General features: G+C 38.3%; 2 protein-coding genes and 1 pseudogene across 2 annotated transcripts; all 3 read left to right on the top strand.

Annotated features, from left to right (window-relative positions):
* Window positions 1-2,598: 2,598 nt before the first annotated feature.
* LOC101293208 lies at window positions 2,599-7,452 on the top strand (annotated as a pseudogene).
* Window positions 7,453-12,045: 4,593 nt separating this feature from the next.
* Window positions 12,046-15,386, top strand: LOC101292907 (probable LRR receptor-like serine/threonine-protein kinase At4g08850-like). Its single transcript, XM_004301275.1, has 2 exons — window positions 12,046-14,737; window positions 14,995-15,386. Exons 1-2 carry the CDS (start codon window positions 12,046-12,048, stop codon window positions 15,384-15,386), a joined length of 3,084 nt encoding a protein of 1,027 aa, XP_004301323.1.
* Window positions 15,387-17,799: 2,413 nt separating this feature from the next.
* LOC101292609 (probable leucine-rich repeat receptor-like protein kinase At1g35710-like) lies at window positions 17,800-22,412 on the top strand. The gene is made up of 7 exons (XM_004301274.1): window positions 17,800-19,177; window positions 19,250-20,186; window positions 20,265-20,815; window positions 21,330-21,409; window positions 21,515-21,629; window positions 22,031-22,146; window positions 22,179-22,412. Exons 1-7 carry the CDS (start codon window positions 17,800-17,802, stop codon window positions 22,410-22,412), a joined length of 3,411 nt encoding a protein of 1,136 aa, XP_004301322.1.
* Window positions 22,413-23,469: the final 1,057 nt, after the last annotated feature.

The raw sequence follows: 23,469 nt of genomic DNA, 5'->3' as shown, positions 1-23,469 counted from the left end.
CTAAAGTCTGGAAAAAAAATCGACGACATGTTTTTCGTCGGCTAAACTGCGGGACTATAGCCGACGAAATTTTTTTTTCGTCGGCTAAAGTCATCACAGACGACCTTTTCCCGACGAAATCTTAGCCGACGAATTAAGCTAACAGGCCGACGAAAATTTTTTGTCGGCTAAAGTGCTTGTCCTGGTAGTGGTAGTAGCCTTATATGAAAACTATTTTCTTATTTGGTTTATTTAGGTTTTCATATAGGGAGTCCACACGTATATACACTCGTGCTTTTTCCGCCATCTGAGATACAATTCCATTATGGTGTGACGTGAGCGTTAGACGCAAGCGTAGTAGCCTTGTATGAATTTCTATTTTCTAATTTGTTCTTAGAATTCATACAAGGAGTCTGACGAGTGTAAATACATACACTTATATATGTTTATATATAATTTAGCCTGAGAGGCTGTATTTATTAAGTTTTGGAGACTAGCCGGTGCTGGTCGTGAAGTTACCAATTTTTTGAGTTGAGCATTTTTGAGCGATTGCATGCAGTATTATTTTATTTGGAAATTAAATTGGGGAAAGCATAAAGAAATACTTTTATTTAATTATTTTGTCCACTCACTTCTAACTGTTTCCACATGTTTTCCCCCTGGGCTCTTTCATTTTAAATTGCCCAGTCTGCAGAGTTCAGGTTGGACCTAGTAGGAGATGAGGCATAGTTACCCGCTTTTCCGCCAGTTTTCATCAGTAGGTTACCTATTTAACCTACTAGTGTTTTCTTGCTTCCACTAGTGTCTAGTAGCTCTGAATACTTTGGGATTATTGTATATTATTTCGGTGGTGTGCTCGGTCGGTTGACTTTATGTTTAGAATTTCTGAAGGATAATATTTGCTTTTATTTAGCTAGATAATTGTGTGTTATATTATTTTTTGGACGTGCTGTAGTAAGAGTGTGAATTGGAAATTTTTCGGGTTAGGGTTGTCCATTTCCAAAGAAGGTTTTACCAATCTTTTCGGTAAATTTTCCTTGGAGGTGGTCCCCGCACGACTTACTCCGGGTTTCAGGGTGAAATTCGGGGTGGGTCGTGTCAAGACCTCTAACTTAAAACATAACATTAAAGAACATCAAATTTGCAGTAGGTTGCTGACAAAACTTGGCAGTAATTTGCTTTCAAAAGTAGACAGTAACTTTATTTGGGTTTTGGTTTCCTTTTCTTTTTCTTTTTTTTTAATTAAAAAAATTGATAAATGATGATGTGGCGTGTCTGAGATGACGTAACGAGTCGGTCAACGTGTCCGAAAAATCAATATTTTCCGACACGCCACGTGGGACACGTATTTTCCCATGTCGGGCGTGTGTCGGCGTGTCGGGTGTGTCCGACACTCCACTCTAATGGAGTGTCCGTGCAACATAGGTTTATTGTTTGGGAGTGCCAAAACGTACATAGGTTCATTGTTTGGGAGTGCCGAAGTGGGATGACCCGCAAGTCACTGCTTGACATTAATTTTATTGATTTGTTGTTTCCTTGTAATTATCAGTGGCGGGATCAAGATTGTTTTGTCCTATTCTTATTTCAAATATGAAATTTTTAATTTTATATAACTGAATAATTTTTTTCAAAACACTAATAAGGGACATGACAAAACTAGAGAAGAGGGAAACCTGGAAAATAATTCTGTTGTCAATGACAATCAAGAATGTATTTCATGTTGTAAATATGTATGGTTGTCCAAATTACTTTGTGTTGTAATCTTGTGTAGAAAGCTTGTACTAAACAAGTTACCATAGCTTGTGAGTGTCTAGCAAGTTAACTTGTGTGTGTTCACCAAGTTACCAAGCTTCTCCATCAAGCTTTATATGTGTAATCACCAAGTATCTCAACCCTGTATAAAGGGGTGAGTGAATGATGAATGACACAACACCAACAACACCATTCCCCCATCTATTCTCTCTTGTTCTTCTACTCTCTCACTAGTTCTACTCTTCCATTAACTAGCTAGTAAGTCTCTTTCCCCCTTTATTTATAACACGTTATCAGCACGATAGTCTTTACCGCTCTCATAAACTCGATGATGATCAAAGAGTCATATGGTGCAACAATGTTGTTTTTAACCAATGCTCACGATCTATGAGTTCTCAAATCAAATTCATTTATCTTGCATTTATTATTTTCACCTTGTATGATATATGATTCTCTCATGCTAAATTTATACTATGTCTCTCTCAATCGGCAAAGGTAAAATATATACATTGTTGTTATCATGATTCATTACCATGCATGTTTATATTTGTGCAATATATATTCACATCTTATTCATATAACGGTTGGTCTAACTCAAACACGAAGTTCGGAGGGCTAAGCCTTTTGAACCACATGTTCAAACCACCAACGTTTAGAACCTCATGTTCTAATAATAAAGTCTCGAACCTAAAGTTTCGAGCACATGGCTCATCCATGTTCCATTGTTCAAATAGATATATATGTCAACCTCGAACCCAAAAATTTCGAGTGGATTACTTCCTCATGAAGTTTGAATTATTTCAATGTTAAGAGCCACAGTTCTAACATTTATGGATTTTGACATATCTCATCTTCTTGGTATAGGAGATGGCAAACTTGGCAAAATTAGAATTTGTCGCACCCGACATATCCGGCAAGAATTACCTTTCATGGGTCCTTGATGCCGAGATACATCTTCAGGCCTCAAACCTTGGAAATACTATCAAGGAAGGCAATACCGCATCCCAACAGGATCGTGCCAAAGCCATGATCTTTCTCCGTCATCATGTTCACGAAGGATTGAAAGATGAATACCTCACTGTCAAAGATCCGCTTGAGCTTTGGAAAGCCTTAGCCGAGCGATATGCTCATCAAAAGGATGTGATGCTCCCCAGAGCTCGCTTTGAATGGTCGAATTTGCGACTTCAAGATTTCAAGACAGTGAAGGAGTACAACTCAGCTCTATTCAAGATTAGCTCCATGCTAAGGTTGTGTGGTGAGCAAATCACAGAAGACATGCTGCTAGAGAAAACATTCTCTACTTTCCAAGCCTCAAACATGCTCCTGCAACAGTAGTATCGAGAGCGTGGATTCAAGAAATATTCTGAATTGATTTCTTGTCTTCTTATGGCTGAACAAAATAATGAGCTGTTGATGAGAAATCATCAATCCCGTCCAACTGGGTCACAACCATTCCCGGAAGCAAATGCATCAAATTTTAGCAGGAATGGCAATGGACGTGGAGGAAGGCATGGCGATTGGTATAATCATGGCCGCAGCCATGGTCGTAAGCGTGGCCGTGGACTACACAATGGTCGTGGTCATAAAGGCTATAACCAAAATTTGGGACCAAGAAACATTGCCATGTTCAACAAAGGGAATGGCCAGGTAAGCAAAGTGCCCCGAAATAATGACAATAATTGTCATAGATGTGGTTCATCAAACCACTGGGCTAAGACTTGCCGTACACCCAAGCATTTGGTGGATCTTTACCAAGCCTCCCTAGAGAGGAAAAATGTGGAAATAAACCACGTTGATCATTCTGATCCTAGGGAGTCGTCTGGGCCATTAGATATAACTTCCCTTGATGTTTCAGATTTCTTTGCGAACAATGGGAGTCATGTTGATGACATGATTGGTGGTGGCGTCCCCAACATCAATTAGTTTAATATCTATGTTATTTCATTCTCATGTTTAATCTAGTATTTCCCTTTCATGCTTCATTGAATAAAAAAAAATATGTACTTCCTTTCTTTTATTAAATAAACTTTATTAAATAAATGTATGTTTATCTTATTTTGCATACCATCTATATTTATGTTGGTATTATTTTCTATGAAGGCATAAAATGAAAAATGGATGCTCTCAAGATGGAGAAGAAATATGCCTTGCAGATAGTGCGACCACGCACACGATCCTTAGAGATCGAAAATATTTCTCCACTTTAAATTTGACAAGAGCAAAAGTGACAACCATTTTAGGTCCTGCAGACCTAATTGAAGGCTCTGGAAGAGCTCATATTCGGTTGTCAAATGGTACCCAATTATCCATTCAAGAGGCATTGTACTCCTCCAGAGCTAAAAGGAATCTGTTGAGTTTTAAGGATATACGATTGAATGGGTACCACATAGAAACCACAAATGAGAACAATGTGGAGTATCTTTGCATTACTTCCAATACTTACAGCCAAAGGCGTATAGCGTATATTGGAAAGGATGGTTGCCCTCTCATCTGGTTTGTATTATACAACCATTAAGTCAATTGAGGCATACCATGTTATGAACCAAAAGTTCACTGATCAACACACATTAATGCTTTGGCATGACCGACTAGGTCACCCAGGATCCACGATGATGCGTAGGATTATTACTAATTCCAATGGACATCCATTGATGAATAAGAATGTTATTTTGCCAAGCAATAATCCTTGTAAAGCATGCTCACAAGGAAAGTTGATCATTAGGCCATCTTTTGCAAAGATTGATGCAAACTCCCCATCATTAATTTTTACAAAGAATTCAAGGGGACATTTGTGGGCCTATACAACCATCTTGCGGACCATTTTGGTATTTTATGGTCTTAATTGATGCTTCTACAAGATGGTCACATGTTTGTCTCTTGTCAACACGTAATATGACATTCGCCAAGCTTTTTGCTCAGATAATTAAATTACGAGCACAATTTCCAGATTATTCTATTAAATCAATTCGATTAGATAATGCTGGTGAATTTACATCCCAAGCATTTGATGATTATTGCATGTCTTTGGGAATTGAGATTGAGCATCCGGTCCCTCATGTTCATACCCAAAATGGCTTGGCAGAAGCTCTTATTAAGCGCTTGCAAATAATTCCGCGCACCTCACTCATGAAGACAAAGTTGCCGACCTCTGCATGGGGACATACCATTTTGCATGCGGCATCATTAATCCGATTGAGGCCCATAGCCAACCATCAATATTCTCCATTACAACTCGTTTTTGAGAATCAACCCAGTATATCCCATCAAAGAGTTTTTGGTTGTGCTGTTTATGTGCCTATTGCACCGCCACAACGTACTAAAATGGGCCCTCAACGAAGAATGGGAATCTATGTTGGTTATGATTCACCATCTATCATTAGATATCTGGAATCCTTAACAGATGATATCTTTACTGCACGTTTTGCATATTGTCACTTTGATGAGACATTATTCCCGCCGTTAGGGGGAGAAAAGACTGTTCCTGAAGAACGTCGTGAATTATCGTGGGATACACCCACTATGTCTCATCTTGATCCTCGTACTGCACAGAGTGAAAATGAAGTACGAAGGATCCTACATCTTCAAGATGTTGCTAACAGAATGCCTGATGCATTTACTGATATAGCAAAAGTGACAAGATCATATATCCCAGCAGCTAATGCACCTGCAGAGATAGATGTCCCAACTGGACAAAATAATGTGGCGGCTAATGAGCCATATGTCGCACGCCTCAAGCGTGGCAGACCTGTAGGTTCAAAGGATTCAGTTCCTAGAAAAAGGAAAGCAAAAGCACAACTGAATCATAATAACATCGCTGTTGAAAACGTTATTGGGAAAAACGTTGATAATCGATCCACAATTCATGATCCTGTAATTACAGAAGAGCAAAGTGTCCATGTTGAGACACAAGCCCATGAGGAGGCTGATCAGGTACCTGATAATTAGGAAATTTCCATAAATTATGTGCACACAAATGAATTGTGGGATCGAAGAGAAACGATCGTCGACGATGTATTTTCATTCGCAGTAGCTACTGAGATCGTTAAAAGCGATGACTTTGAACCTCGCTCTGTCGATGAATGTAAACAGAGATATGATTGGCTCAAATGGAAAGATGCAATCCAAGCAAAGCTAGATTCTCTAAAAAAACGCAATGTTTTCGGACCAGTAGTCCAAACTCCACCCAATGTGAACCATGTCGGTTATAAATGGGTGTTTACGAGAAAGCGCAATTAGAAGAATGAGATTGCAAGATATAAAGCACGCCTTGTTGCACAAGGTTTTTCACAAAAGCCTGGGATTGATTATGATGAAACTTATTCCCCCGTCATGGATGTTATTACATTTCAGTATCTCACAAGTCTAGTACTTTCAGAGAAACTTGATATGCGACTTATGGATGTTGTTACTGCATATCTATACGGGGAGTTAGATACCGATATATACATGAAAGCCCTAGAAGGACTTAAGTTGCCTGAAGCAACTACAAAATCACGCAACATGCACTCAATTAAATTAAGACGGTCGTTATATGGATTCAAACAATCCGGACGAATGTGGTACAACCGTCTCAGTGAGTATTTAACTAAGGAGGGATATATTAATGATCCTCTATGTCCTTGCGTGTTCATCAAGAAATCAAATTCTGGTTTTGCAATAGTAGCAGTCTATGTCGATGACATAAATTTAATTGGGAGCCCTGCAGAGCTCACAAAGACTGCTGAATATTTAAAGAAAGAATTTGAAATGAAAGACCTTAGGAAGACAAATTTTGCCTCGGTATGCAGATCGAGCATTTTGCTAGTGGGATTCTTGTCCATCAATCAACTTATACTGAAAAAGTTTTGAAAAAATTTGGTATGGACAAAGCCTATCCACTAAGCACCCCAATGGTCGTTCGGTCTCTGGACGTTGAGAAAGATCCGTTCCGTCCGAGATAAGAAGGTGAAAATGTCCTTGGTCCTCAAGTACCATATATGAGCGCTATAGGTGCCCTGCTTTATTTGGCACAATGCACTAGACCGGATATTGCCTTTGCGGTAAATTTATTGGCAAGATATAACTCTGCTCCAACATTACGCCATTGGAATGGTGTAAAACATATTTTGCGCTACCTTCGTGATACGACGAACATGGGTTTATTTTATACTTACAAATCCAAAAATAGTCCGAGTATTGTTGGATATGCATATGCTGGTTTTCTCTCTGATCCGCACAAAGGTTACTCACAAACAGGTTATGTATTTACTTGTGGAGACACTGCAATTTCATGGCGATCGACAAAGCAATCACTGGTAGCTACTTCCTCCAATCACTCAGAAATACTTGCGCTTCACGAGGCTAGCCAAGAATGTGTTTGGTTGAGATCAATGATTCGCCATATTCGGAGAACATGTAACTTGCCATCGGTGACAGACTCCTACAATCTTACACGAAGACAATGCAGCGTGTATAGCTCAAATTCAAGAAGGTTACATCAAAGGAGATAAAACAAAGCACATTGCACCGAAGTTCTTCTTCACACATGAGCTTCAAAAGCATGAAGAAGTTGAAGTTAGAAAAATCCGATCAGTTGACAACTTGGCAGATCTCTTCACCAAATCTCTACCAAAATGCGTATTCAAGAAGTTAGTGCAAGGAATTGGAATGCATCAACTCTCCAAGCTACGAGAAGAAGTGTGCAGAGATCAGGGGGAGCTTCCAATCAGGGGGAGCACCTAAAGCCATTCTCAAAAGGACATATGCGCGTTGTGCTCTTTTTCTCCTTCGACCAAGGTTATTTTTTCCCATTGGGTTTTTGTGACCTGGCAAGGTTTTTAACGAGACAACATTAAGCGCGTCCAACACCAAACTAATTGGTGGACATCCAAGGGGGAGTGTTGTAAATATGTATGGTTGTCCAAATTACTTTGTGTTGTAATCTTGTGTAGAAAGCTTGTACTAAACAAGTTACCATAGCTTGTGAGTGTCTAGCAAGTTAACTTGTGTGTGTTCACCAAGTTACCAAGTTTCTCCATCAAGCTTTATATGTGTAATCACCAAGTATCTCAACCCTATATAAAGGGGCGAGTGAATGATGAATGACACAACACCAACAACACCATTCCCCCATCTATTCTCTCTTGTTCTTCTACTCTCTCACTAGTTCTACTCTTCCATTAACTAGCTAGTAAGTCTCTTTCTCCCTTTATTTATAACATTTCAAACATTGTTGTATCTCACTGTAATACCCCAGAAATTTATCGAGCTTATTATATCGAGATTGTTCGTGGATTGGTTTACGATTTTGGTTATTAAGTTAGTGCTCGAGGATATTTTTCAGATATTTCTACAAGGTGAAAACCTTAATATTAGAGTTTGATATTAAAGTACGTATCTTGACGAGTTCGTGGAAATTTTTGGGGAATTAGAGTGCCGAGCTACTTTATATGATTTTTGGAAGTTAGAAAATAATAAGGAATTTATGAGGTGAGATCTGGACCATTGAAATTTAGACCGTCCAATCTTAGCCGCTGGAATTAAAGTCGGTGAGGAGTATGTAAGGGGGCTAACTCAGTCAACTAGTCAGACCACCACAGTCTCTCTCCCCGACACCGACACCGACACCGACACCGACGTCGAGCATCAACGCCGCCTCACCGTCCGGTGGCTACCCGACGACTGGCCACCACCGACCGGACCGCCTTGAGGTCCCCGATGCTCCTCTAGCCTTCATTTTTTAGATCGGTGACCGTAGGAGGAGGAACGACGACAAGAAGGTTCGAGTTTTCCGCCGGATTTCTGGGTTTTCAGGCTGCGAACCCGACTTCTCTTGGTTTGGTTTCCTTTCTCTCGTCGTCCTCATCGTTCTAGGGTAATTATTTTTCAGTTTAGATTGAAGTTTATTGACTTTAGTTTTTGGGATTTCTAGGCTGTTTCTCTGCCCTTGACGAAATTCGTCCCTGCCGGTGACCTCCTTTGTTTCTGGGTTTGGTTTTGGTCTCTGCTACGTTAGTGAACCAGGACTTTGAAGGGTTGCTGAGTTTTGGGTCATTGATTCTTCAACAAGAAGTTTTGGGCAGTGAAGGAGCAAGTTCTGTTTTGACTCCAAGATTATCAAAGGTAAATTCGAAAAGTAAATTAGAGATTGTTGTTGGTTGCTGATTGGTATAAATTTGATAATATTGAAGATGTTTGAGTTGTGCATTTCGTTGTGGCTAGTTCTATGAAAGTTTGGTGCCTAGTTGTGTATTACTGTGTTTATGATGATTATGGACCAGTTGGAAGTTAAGTTTATGTTTAGTTGTTATAATTAGAATGAAATGGGATGTTGGTGTTTGATAAATAGAAAGATGCTGAAGGTATTTGGGTTGTGTTGTGTGTGGCTAATTCTGTAAAGATTGACACTTTGTGTACTGCTGTGTTCATGTTGAAGTATATAGGGAGGTTATAGTGAATGGGATGAAGGGCTGGTCATGGTATTGAAATCTAATGGAAATTGCCGATTTGGTAGTAAATTGAGAATTTGGTTTAATTGTTATTAAGGATCTCTTATGTATAATTGTCTTGGTTGGAAAGAAAGGTTGATATTGATTTTAAAAGAGTCTAGTTATGGTGATTGAGATATAAGGATGGGAGAAGGATGTTTGTATATTTAGTATTGAAGTATTGAACTGCGAAGTTGGTTTCTTCTAATGAGTATTGGATTGTGATTGATAGACTTGGCTTCTGTTCGTATATAAAGGAATTGTAGCTCTGTGTTTGAATTTGTGGTAGTTTTCATCGAACTAAGAAAATGATTTTAATTTGGTTAGGAGTGGAGTTCAACTCCTGGGCAGAGAAATGGTTTTGACATGATAATTGAAATCAAGCATATGTTTAAAGAAAAGTGGCCTAAGTACCACGGGTGTCCATAGTAATTCTATATGGGCTTACTATGTGATGTCTTTGTAAATCAAATGGGTTCAAGATACGGAATTGGTCAAGAATGACTATTAATTAGTATTGAATGGTCACATGTGGATAATGTTGGTCAACTCTTGAGTTGATTTGACGATTTATTAATCGTCGATACTTGAATACTTATGTCGATATTATGAACGACATTAATGTTGGACATCAGGAATTCATGTGATCAAGGAACGAAAGGTTTGTGACTCGTGGAGCACGAGAGGAAAAGCGTTGAAATCCAGGTAGGGGATTCAGGACTTTTCTTGATTAAAGTTTTTCCCATGTTTTATATAAATGATGCATGTTTGGTTTGGTTATATATTATGATTGTTATTGACCAAACCGTGAGATTTATTGATGGCTTGAGAGTGAGGGGGGCATAGTGACTTCCTTGGGTTTCGATCCCCTAAACCTCCGGAGGGGCTTTTATGGACGGAAGAGTGTCTTACATCCCTTGTGGAGTGACACTACTTCTAGGCGATAGGGCGTAATTGGACACTCTTACTACACTTGCCTATTGTACACAAGAAAAAGGAGGTAAGTTGGATAGTGGGTCGATGAGGACCGGCCATCAGGTGATGTTTGGACTTGGCGCCAGTTTTATTGAAATATGTGCATTGATTTTCAACTCATGTCGTTTACATTAAACATTTGGTTTTAAATTGTTTTTCTACTGGGTACCCATGAATATTGATTTTCAAATCTAGTCGAGAAAAGCTCCTACTGAGCAGCAAGGACGAAAGCTCACCTCTACAATAGTGTGTGTGTGCAGGTACTGTGCACTGCTAACGGGACAGTGGAGGACGGAGCTGGGTGTGCAGGTCAAAATTTATAATTTGTCGTTTGGTTGTTAACCTAATTCAATTAAATTTTCTCTCGAGTCCTATAGTTTTGGACTTCGTTAAAATATGTTTTCTAGTACGGTTATTTGTTTGCTTATTCCTTGATATTCGATTATACTTAGTGAGCATTTGAATTGAAATTACGACGAATAGAATTTCAAATACTAAACGTTTTCACCTCAAATTTCCGTTTAGCTTCCGTTGTATTTTTCGATAAGTTTTAACAAAAATGCCTTGCGTTACTTTAGGATACTTTAGGATATAATTATAGCTTTCGGTTTATATTTTAAAGTCTCGCGGCACTAATACGTGCTCAAACTGAAGAGGTGAGTTTGGGGCGTTACACTCACTAACACTGAAATGGTGAAATGAATGAGATTTGAGAACCCTGAGCAATTCTCTCTTATGTGCATGCCAACAAAGCATGTGCAATTCTCTCTCATATAAATCTATTCCATTTGTATTTTCAAAAAAAAAAAAAAACAGTTTCTCTGTTATGTATTTTCATTTCCATGCTTTGTTGGTAAGCACAAAAGCACAAAAACTAAAGAGTCTCTTTCTAAACATACAATACATGTACCGACTTATAAGAATGGCAATAAATTAGAGTCCTTAATTTGAATCGTATTTTGATCGTGTCCGGAGTAGATGCTCTAACCATTAGAACTACCAATCACCACCATGTCTTTCCGTATTGTTTTCATGATCTGTTCATCACGCAATTAGTAAAACAATCAATAATTCCAGTATTATATATACATCTCACTGCTCCTATCTGAATAATATATTATCAATTTATAAATAAAGACTTAGATGTATGCACAACCACCATTATTGAGAAATAGAAGTGAAGTAGAGGAAATTGGAAGCACCTATTAATTGCTAGTCAGTACCTTGAAGACTAGGGGAAGTATTGAACAGAGCAAGTAGAAATATAGCTCATGGTACAGAGAATTGAGAATGAAACAAGGACATAAGAACAAAGCCGCCAGTAAGAAAATAATTAGTGTGGAAACTTACTATCAGTATTCCTTCATTATGAGGAAAATTAACAGAAACCCTTGTATCATCTTCATCTCTGTTGAAATCCTGACTTAAGCGGTAAATGCTCTCTTCTCGTTCTAGAACCAGAACTAGAACAGCGAAATTATAAAGAAAAAGCACTCATTCTAAAGCAAATGATTATTTGGTAAACAACTTCCAATGTTACTTCTTACAATGAGGGACAATATATAATTTAGTAACAGTCGATTAGTGTTTGCATCAGTTCCATTTCCTTCCCTTTCACCAACTGGCGGGCGGTGTCCAACACCTGTGTGTAAGGACTTCAAAAGATCTTGATGGAAGTAAACAATAAAATACACCCTAAAATTGAAAAAGTCAAGGGAAATTTAATAACACCTGGCCTATGAGATAAATCATAGAATTCTACTCCATGAAGTATAATAGCAACTTAAAAAAAAAAGAAAGAGTTGATGATAGAAGATATGTGGAAAAATCCTATAAATAAAGCCTATTGGATTTAACAACAATAACAAAAGCCATGAGATCTTTCAGTGTCGTTAACATATGCCCTCTAGTTTGCTGCCTTTTCTTGTATGTTCTCATACCATCATCACTAAACTACTTTCCACATTTTGCTTCTGCTAGTTCGACTACTGAAGCAGAGGCTCTTCTCAAATGGAAAGCCAGCTTTCTGAATAAAACCTCTTTCAATAACCAGTTCAAGGATTGGATTTACATTCCCAAGGCTAATACAAGTGCCACCAATTCTTCCACCAACCCAGAAACAAAGTCAAGCCCATGCAATTGGACTGGCATTTCATGCAACAAAGCTGGAAGTGTCACAAGGATAACACTAAGTAATGTTCATTTACAAGGTACGCTGCAAGAATTTTCTTTTTTGGCCTTCCCAAATCTTGCATATGTTAATCTCAGCATGAATAAACTTTTCCACACCATCCCACCTGAAATTAGCCACCTCACCAAACTCATTTCTCTTGATCTCTCTCTTAATAACTTGTCCGGGAGAATCCCACCAGAAATTGGTTTCCTGAAAAATCTTACAGATCTCCTACTCTTCAGAAATAACCTTTCTGGATCTATTCCCAAGGAGATAGGAAGCTTAAAATCACTTGTGCATCTAGAGTTGTCCAACAATCAACTAGATGGTTCAATTCCCACTTCATTTGGTGACTTGACAAACTTAAAAACCTTCAACCTCAGTTACAACAACCTTTCTGGCCATATTCCTAAAGAAATACCCACATCTATTAAGATACTAACCTTGAGGGGCAATCAACTCGATGGTTCAATTCCCACATCTCTTGGTGACTTGAGAAACCTGACAATCTTATACCTCCGAGAGAATCAACTTTCTGGCACCATTCCTGAAGAGATAGGAAACTTGAAATCTCTTGTGCATCTAGGGTTGAGTGTCAATCAGCTCAACGGTTCAGTTCCCATTTCATTTGGGAAGTTACTCAATCTAGAAACCCTAAATCTCCGCCAGAACCAGCTTTCGGGGTCCATCCCACAACAACTAGAGAAAATCATCACCAACTTGAGTCAGCTTCATCTGGATACCAACCATTTCTCTGGTTATTTACCCCAAAACCTTTGCCAAGGTGGATCACTCACAAACTTGAGCCTAAACAAGAACCATTTCATAGGTCCAGTGCCGAAGGGTTTGAAAAACTGCACAAGCTTAATCAGAGCCCGTCTTGAAGAGAATCAATTAACTGGTAACATTTCTGAAGACTTTGGTGTCTATCCAAATCTTAAATTATTAAGGCTGAATGACAACAACTTCTATGGTGAGGTTTCACAAAACTGGGGAAAATGTTCAGATCTAGAAGACCTAGGAATGGCAGGAAACAACCTTACTGGTACCATACCACCTGAGATTGGCAAGGCAACCAAACTTGAGGAACTTAATCTATCTTCAAATCGTTTAGTTGGGATAATTCCAAAGATATTTGCAAGGTTGAGTTCTTTGCTTCGGTTGAGGTTGAATGACAATCAACTTTCAGGTCGTATACCCTCAGAGTTTGGATCACTGGTTAAGCTTGATTATCTTGACCTTTCTGCCAACAAATTCAATGACTCAATTCCTGAAGTTTTAGGTGACTTGCTTGGTTTGCACTACTTAAATTTGAGCAATAATGAGTTCAATCAAGAAATTCCACCAGAGTTGGGGAGTCTAGTTCACCTATCCACACTAGATGTAAGTTATAACTCACTTACAGGCAACATACCACCAGAAATGAGCAATATGGAGAGCTTGGAGAATCTGAATCTTTCCCACAATAGTCTCTCTGGCCGCATTCCAATAACATTCAACAACATGCGCGGCTTGTCTTATGTTGATATATCCAACAATGACTTTGAGGGTACCCTTCCCAACATCACAGCATTTCAGCATGCTCTCCCACAAGCATTACAAGGGAACAAGAGATTGTGCGGCCCCATCGGATCGTTGCCAACCTGCAAAAGCATCTCACACAAGTCTCACAAAGTGGTAACTTCAATCTTGATCTCTCTTGTGGTGACAATTTTACTGCTATCTGTTACAATTGCTTGTGTAGTAAAAAGAAAAAAGAAGTATCAGCATGTGGGGAAAGAGATAAAGAATGAAGTACACTTTGTTTCAGGGAAGACAAAGTTTGATGGAAAAGTGATGTATGAAGATATCATAAGGGCAACAGAAGATTTTAATTCTGCATATTGCATTGGGAAGGGAGGGCAGGGGATTGTATACAAAGCAACCTTGTCATCTGGCGACATAGTGGCAGTGAAGAAATTCAATGTGCTCTCAAGTATTGGTGAGAAGAATTGCCAGAAGGAATTCAACAGTGAAATAAGGGCACTGACTGAGATACGCCATCGAAACATTGTGAAGCTTTATGGGTTCTGTCCACATACACAACACTCATTCTTGGTGGATGAGTATCTAGAAAGGGGCAACTTGGCAACAATGCTAAGCAAAGATAATGAAGCTAAAGAATTGGGGTGGAAAAAAAGGGTAAATATTGTTAAAGGTGTGGCTCATGCCTTGTACTACATGCACTATGATTGCTTGCCACCAATTGTGCATCGGGACATATCGAGCAAGAACATATTGCTTGATTCTGAATATGAGGCCTCTGTTTCAGACTTCGGTACTGCAAAGTTCTTAAACCCTGACTCAACAAATTGGACTACCCTTGCAGGCACATATGGATATGTTGCACCAGGTAACATTGTATTTCCTCTGTTCTCTACATTCATCACCTGTTTATTCTCTTCTTCAGTCTGAACTAAATGATCTCTCATTTCTCCTTCGAACCATTATTCTCTGTTTTCAATTTTCACTACAATTGTTAAAGTGATTGGTTTTTGTTGTTGATTTTCTCATTTTCTTATCTAATGACTTAACTATTTTGAATATCAAGAAACTGATACATGTATCTCTGTACTGATAATTCAACTTTTCTTAACTTTCCATGAGCAGAGCTTGCCTATACAATGGAAGTGAATGAAAAATGTGATGTCTATAGCTTTGGAGTGGTGACATTAGAAATAATTATGGGAAGGCATCCAGGAGAGCTTCTTTTACCTCTAACGTCAGGATCGTCGTCATCGGTATCATCTGCATTACCAGCTCATCAAATGCCAATCGTGGAAATTTTGGACCAGCGTATTTCCCCTCCTACACATGAAATTGCAGGGGAAGTGCTTTCTCTTGCCAAGATAGCATTTTCATGTATCAATGTCAGTCCTCTGTCTCGTCCAAACATGAAACAAGTTTCTCAATATTTGGAAAGTCGGAGGCTGCATTTTTCAAAGCCATTACCTAAGGTAACATGTGGTGAATTGCTTACTCTCGGTGGTTTGAATGTTTGAGTACCTGAGAAACTGAGAATAAGGTAATGTGTTTCTTCCCTATGTGTAAATTTCAGTTAGCGTGTAAAGCATTGTTTCCATATGTGCTATAGCTGTTTGTATAAACACAGGTTCTTATAAGCTGATTATTTGAGTTTTCCAAATTATTGTTTTTCATAGAGGGAGAGTTGCCTGGTCTATAGGCGTGGAAAAAGGGAAATACAAGGTTGCTCTGCTTGATATCTTTATTTCTTTTAGGATTCTGTTTGTTTTGGAAGCGGTATTGGCCTAGCCCCCTGCTTTTCAAAGATGTTATGTATCCCAATTTCATTGGAAACTATCATATATTCATATGTACTTTTCACTTTTTTTTTTGATCTCTTGGCAAGGTTTTGGTCTAGCCCCCCTTACCATGTATCTTTTTTAATGATTATAAATAAATTCGGGTATGGGCGTAGGGTTAGCCCTTACACCGCAAGCAACAATACATTAAGTGCAAAGTGACCTGTGAAGCTTGTTTTATATGTTGCTCATTTCACCCAGCACAAAACCTCTGTTCCTGTTGGAAAAAGATTTCAACCAGGACAGAACGTCTGTTTCTGTTAGAAAAAGATAAGGTATTTTGAGTACGTACATTACATTTTTACATACTTCATGCCACTTAACTATCATGTCTAAGGCTAAGGATTTAGGGTTTAGAAAAAGATACTTCATGCCACATATCACAATGGGGGGGGTGAATAGGCCTTGACAACTTTTTCGCTTTATTCCGCACACAAGGATAACAAAGATTGTGCTATCCTGTTTGCTGTGAGACTAAGTTGTGTAAATAAAAAGACAAGTACTGAAAGTAAAAGATATAACCCCAATACGTTTTTTATACGCAGAAACCCTGCAACTAGGGAGAAAAACTGCTTGCCTCTAACTCTTGAGAGACAAACTATTCCACTATTGTAAAGACACTTCTTACAAGACTCACAACTCAGAGAATGGCATAACACCTAGCCATACTGCCTAGTCTAACTACTAGCACTCAACTAAAACTTGCTCTCTTGTCACTCAAGTGTTTTACACATAGCACGAATCTAAACTTTTATGTAGAATTCAACTAACACCTTTAGCTAATTCTCAAAGACAGCTTCGCCGGGGTTGTTGCATCACCTAGACAGATCTCAAGGTATGCAAATGCATAATGATATGAGTTTGAAAAGGTTTTGGTGCTCAGCTCTAAGATTGATAATCACAGGGAAGACTTAGAGATATATGAGCAGTTAGCAAATGTTAAACTCAATGGAAGAAAACAAACAAGACTATTTTTAACAACCAAAGAGCAAGAGAGGTCTTGCTCTCTATTTATAGGCAAGGTGCACAGCTATGAGGAAGCAAGCACGTTTGCCACATCAACAAGGTTCTTTTGGACTCTAGCTGCTTGTCTGAAATACTAGGACAGATAGGACCCTAGGGATCCCTCCACTCACAAGACAAAAGCTGAGAATATACTTTCCTAGGAAAGACTAAAGCCAAAAGGATAAGACAAAATGTTTTGGGAAAACTAGATCAGATTTAGTCAAGCATTAAGGCTCTATAAAACCACTTTACCTAAGAGGACACTTAGGACAGCTGATAGCTTAGGTGGTGCATCACATGGGCAGCTGCTAACTTGGTTTGTGTATCACAAAACCCAGCTGGTTCCCAAAGGCTCAAGTTATGTGGTCACGGGTTGGTTTGCCACACCACCTTAGACTAACTTGGGGCTCAAGTACGAATAGACTAATGTTTTGCTAAAAGGTATTTCAAATTCAAATACTTAAAAACTGAAACAAATACATTTAAATATGCACATGGTCAGACCCAATAGATAGAACAGATACAGCAGAGGTATCCGTCTAATTGGGATGGCAAGCACAGCTGCCATCCTTAGTGAATGTGATGCATATGCATGAACTACCTGATGCAGATGAGATCTGTCAGGTTCTTCATACTTCACTTGAGTGGTCCTTGCTACCAGGCTACAACATGTAGCATGTATCCTTGTGTTTTGATCATAAAGGGATAGCCAACAATTCTTGTACCAACACAATCCCATTAAACCTGTAAACATCTCTCAACCCCCGGTCTGTCTCAAACAGTTAAGGTTTTTCATCTTCCCACAACCACCGCTATAAAGAAACAACAGAGAAGGAGAACACTTTATTCACGTCAGAAAATGTGTGGAACGTGATCAAGCACGTAGAAGATCAAATAGCTAATGCATTTGACATGATATTCACAAACAGAAGATCAATTATTAGTATACATTATTCTAGCTTATTACCTCATCTTGTATACTCTGTTTTCTTCAACTTTGCTTTTGCTACTTCTCCTACAGAAGCAGAGACCTTCTGTATTGGAAAGCAAGCTTTCAAAACCAAACGCAACTGCAAAACCTAACCTCATGGACTCCTGTGCCATTTCAGCTTATTGCATCATCTTGTATGCTCTGTATTCTTCATCACCACATTACGCGGCTTTTTCTACTTCTACTACAGAAGCAGAGGCGCTTTTGAAATGGAAAGCAAGCTTTCGGAACCAAACCCAGCTGCGAAACCTGACCTCATGGACTTATTCCGTTCCGATTAATAATAGTACCATCAATTCTTCGAGCAATCCTAAAGCAAAGGCAAGCCCGTGCACTTGGACTGGTATTTCATGCAATGCTGATGGAAGTGTGAGCAACATAAGCCTTGTCAATTCAAGTTTACAAGGTACACTACATGAATTTCCATTCTCGTCCTTCCCTAATCTTGAACATCTTGACCTCAGTATCAATGAACTCTCTAGTGTCATCCCACCTCAGATCAGTTCTCTCTCCAAACTTAGCTATCTTGATCTATCTAATAATCACTTGTCCGGGGGAATTCCACCAGAAATCAGTCTTCTAAGAAATCTTGTCCTTCTCTATCTCCATAGGAACAAGTTATCTAACACCATTCCTAAAGAGATTGGGAAACTGAAGTCTCTTGTTGAGCTAAGTTTGAGCTACAATCAACTGAATGGTTCCATCCCAACATCAATAGGTGATCTAAAGAACCTGACCCAACTGAAGCTCAGTGCAAATAACCATTTAGGAACTATTCCAAAAGAGATAGGGAGCATGATATCTCTTGAGAATCTACAGTTGAGTACCAACTATTTAACAGGTTCCATCCCTCCAAGTTTTGGAAATTTGAAAAGGCTAAAGGTACTATACTTGTTCACCAATAAACTTTCGGGTGTTATCCCTTCAGAAATAGGAAATTTGAAATCTCTTATGGATCTAGCTTTGTATGAGAATCGACTCACTGGTTCAATTCCGACATCATTATGTGATCTGAGAAACCTTTCCGGTCTCTATCTCCATAGAAATAAACTTTCCGGCACTATACCTAGAGAGATAGGAAAGCTCAAATCTCTTGTTGTGCTAGAATTGAGCGACAATCAACTCAATGGTACAATCCCATCATCAGTTGCTGATCTCAGAAATCTTACAGTTTTCTATCTCCATATCAATCAGCTTTCTGGCTCCATTCCAAAAGATGTAGGGAACATGAAATCTATCCAGTTGCTAAGTTTGTTCAATAACCAACTTAATGGTTCAATCCCAACATCCTTAGGTAATCTGAGAAATCTGACCTTTCTCAATCTCTCAACAAATAAGCTTTCTGGCACTATTCCGACATTGATAGGGAACTTGAACTCTTTGTTGACCTTGAGATTTGACTTCAATAATCTCAGTGGTTCAATGCCCACTTCGTTTCAAAAACTCAGCAACTTGCAATTCTTATCCCTCACTGAAAACAAACTTTCTGGTCCGATTCCTGAAGACATAGAATTTTTCGCAAAGTTGTCTTTACTGCAATTGGCTAATAACCAGTTTGTTGGTTATCTGCCACAAAACCTTTGCCACAGTGGATCACTCGCTAATGTTTCTGTAGCCAACAACCATTTTATAGGACCAATCCCCAAAGGCTTGAAAACCTGCTCCAGCTTACTCAGACTCCGCCTTGATGGGAACCAATTGACAGGCAATATATCTCAAGACTTTGGTGTGTATCCAAATCTTACTTATATAGATCTAAGCCAAAATAAACTTTATGGTGAAATCTCAAAGAACTGGGGGATATGCCCCCAGTTAACTAGCCTCCTAATCGCTGGAAACAACCTTAGTGGAAGTATTCCACCTCAACTCGGCAATGCAACCCAAATTCATGAACTTGATCTGTCCTCAAATCATTTAGTTGGAACAATCCCTAAGGAGTTTGAGAGATTGACTTCTTTGGCGAAGCTGATGTTGGATGGCAACCAGCTTTCTGGTCCTGTACCTTCAGCATTGGGTTCATTGACTAGTCTTGAATATCTAGATCTATCAACAAACAAATTCAATGAGTCCATTCCAATTATTCTTGGTGACTTGCTCAAATTAAACTACTTGAATTTGAGCAACAACAAGTTTGGAAAAGAAATTCCATTTCAGCTGGGGAAGTTAGATCATGTGACCATGCTCGATCTAAGCCATAATTCACTTGAAGGTAACATACCATCAGAGATTAGCAATATGGAGAGTCTGGAGAAGCTCAATCTATCCCGCAACAATCTTTCTGGTTTCATTCCAACAAGTTTTGAAAACATGCCTGGGTTGTCGTATGTTGACATATCCTACAATGAATTGGAAGGACCCCTGCCGCACAACAAGGCATTTCAAGATGCTCCACTTGAAGCATTGCAAGGGAACAAGGGATTGTGCAGCAATGTGGGTTCTTTGAAACATTGCAATAGGGATAACTCGAAAGAAAAGAAGAAAATGTTCTTTGTGGTCTTATTCTCTCTCCTGGCAATGATCATACTTCTCTCTGCTTTGATCATGATTGTTGTTGCATATAGAAAAAAGAAGCATCAGTATCAAGAAACAATGAGCTTATCTGAAGTGATTTCTTTTTCGATATTGAATTTTGATGGCAAGTCAGTGTACGAGGAAATATTAAGGGCAACAGAAGATTTTGATCCCAAATATTGCATTGGAAAGGGAGGAAATGGAACTGTCTACAAAGCAAATTTGTCCACAGACTGCATAGTGGCAGTGAAGAAACTCCATCTACTTGGCAATGAAGACATAAACTTGAAGAAGGAATTCTTGAATGAAATAAGGGCACTTACTGAGATACGACACAGAAACATTGTGAAGCTTTATGGTTATTGTTTTCATCCACAACACTCATTCTTGGTGTATGAGTTTCTAGAAAGGGGTAGCTTGGACAAAATCTTGAGCAAAGACGAGAAAGCTATAGAATTCGGGTGGAGTAAAAGGATGAATATTGTCAAAGGTGTAGCTCATGCATTGTCTTACATGCACCATGATTGCTTGCCACCGATTGTGCATAGGGACATATCTAGCAAAAACATTTTGTTGGATTCTGAAAATGGTGATTCTAAATGTACCCAGCAAATTACTAGTTACACCCAACATTTCAATTTTTGTCACATTTTTTCCTATTCTGTCCCTATGTCTATTTACACCCAACAAGTCTTCTTCAAAAAATCAAACACAGGCACCCAACACCTCTCTCTCTCTCTTCCATTATCAGAAGTTTGTTTCAAACACAATACAAAGATCAAGGGCAAACTATTTATTATGATTATTGTTTATAAATTTGACCTTAAAACTTCATATTAAATTGGAAAACAAAGAGATCGTGATTGAATTCTAGTAAAGAGCAATTGATTGAACCATTGAGGGTAAGTGTATAAAGAGAAGATAAATAAATGGTGTGAGAGAAGAACATTAGTGGAGAGGATCGGAAATCTGGGTTTATCCATTCTGGGTTCCTCCTATTGCTTTATCAAACCTGGGTTCATCATATTGCTCATTTCATGATTATTGTTTCTCCTTAATCGGCTCAACTTATAATTATCTATCAAAGATTTTCATTGTGCTTCAAAGCTATACAGTTATTTTTGATATCAGAAGAACAATGAGGGCAAAAACCATCGAAGATCGGAGGATCGGAAAGTTCCTGAAAATGTCGAAGGCAAGAACTGCAGTTCTTAATCATCTTTGTTTGTTTTTAGATAAGGGTAAAATTGGCAAAAACACTGATGCGGGGTACATTTAGTAATTAGCTTGGTACATTTAGCAACACCCTTCTGAAAATGAGGCTTGCGTCTCAGACTTTGGCACTGTAAAGATTCTAAACCCAGAGTCTGCTAATTGGACTGCCGTTGCAGGCACATATGGATATATAGCACCAGGTTTTCCTCTGTTCTCGCTATTTATCATCTATATATAATGCTTTTGTGTTCACGTCAATAATAACATATTTGCATTTATGCCTTCAGACTCAACCTAGCTTCTTCTTTCCTCTTTCCCAACGTTTCACCCTGTTTTTCCTCTGCTTCATATTTAACATCAAATGTCTTCCAAGGTTTTACAGTTTTAGGTATTGCTTTTGTAGCTTTTGTAATTTCATTCTTTAATTGGAAAATAGGCAAAGTAGCTTCTAGTTTTTTCACTTCCTAGAGAGAGAGAGTATATGTAATAAGTAATTAATCTCTAATATCATTATATGCACAATTTCATTTCTTGACACTCATTTTCATTGGTAATTTCAAATTTCTAAGTTTATTTAATTAAATTTTATTTTGGTGTGCAGAGCTGGCGTATACAATGGTGGTGACTGAAAAATGTGATGTTTATAGCTTCGGAGTGGTGACATTGGAATTAGTTATGGGAAGGCATCCGGGAGATTTTTTCTCATCTATATCACAGGTTCCTCATCATCATCATCAACTGCATATCAAATGCCAATTGGAGATATTTTGGACCAACGCATTTCCCGTCCTACAGATCAAGGTTCAGGGGAAATTCTTTCTCTAGTGAAGATATCATTTTCATGCTTGAATTCAAATCCACAATCTCGTCCAACAATGGAACAAGTTTCTCAACAACTGGAAACTAAGAGGCTACATTTGTCAAAGCCCTTAGATCTGATAACATGTGGTGAATTGCTTGCTCTAGATGGTTTGGCTACCTAAGAATGTGTGTGCTTCCTTAGTTTTCACTTGGTGTCAGCGGTAATTCCTCTTAGTCACATTGTTATAAATTCTACTACTGCTCAGGTGCTTTAAGTTTGTTGCATTGTAGTTGGAATATCTGTGTGAAACATCAATTAATTAAATAAAAGAAAAAACACGTGGTCTTTGTAAGTAGCAAGGTTTAACATTTGTTACATTGTGTGTCCTATTCTAAGTCAGGACTCTTGAGAGAATCATCACTGTCTTGGTGGGAGAGATGTGTTCTTTTAGTCCTTATTTTGATAGATGAAGTATAAAGGGTGTTTATCATTTTCAAATCAATATGCAGTTATTCTATAGAATAAGCTGTGATCAATATACTGCTTAATGTAAACAATGCAAAAAGGCTTAAAGAGAAATTGACATATATGAGAAAGAATCTGATACATACTATTCCATTCAAATGTCAACATGAACAGAACAATAGATAATAATATCTCTTTCTAATGAAAATAAAGATAAAGCTATTACTTCTGATAACATGTAGTGAATTGCTAGCATTTGCTTGCTTAGATTCATGTCTACAATCTCATGACGCAAGTTTCACAGCAACTGGAAACTCAGAGGCTCCGTTTATCAACTCAGAAACATTTGGTAAACAGTTTGCTTTCAGTGCTTTGACAGTCTAAGAAACTTGGAATCACAGAAAGTACTTTTCTGTATAAATATCATTTCTGTGTTCAGTCTTTTATAATAAAGATTGTTCTTAGATGTTTACTGGTTATTTTTACTTCTTGTACACATAATGGCATGATCTAGCATTTTATACTAGTCTGTATTGTGCGTTACTCTTTCTCTGCATTAGTGAATGAAATTTTTTAAAGCATTGGGTTATGAGAAATCAAATGTATATGTATGACCTGCACACATAATCTAAAGTTGTGCAAGTCAAAAGTAGCTTTCCTCTCATCATTGACGGTCAGATTCTATGTGCATGACAAATGCAGTATATGGCTTTCCGATTCTTCTAACCTATATAAGGATCTGAGTATAGGGTTTTCATATATATATATATATA

The sequence above is a fragment of the Fragaria vesca genome, linkage group LG5 (genome assembly GCF_000184155.1).
Source record: "Fragaria vesca subsp. vesca linkage group LG5, FraVesHawaii_1.0, whole genome shotgun sequence".
Taxonomy (NCBI): Eukaryota; Viridiplantae; Streptophyta; class Magnoliopsida; order Rosales; family Rosaceae; genus Fragaria; species Fragaria vesca.
The sequence above is the reverse complement of the archived record's forward strand: the minus strand, read 5'-3'. Positions and strand labels throughout refer to the sequence as shown.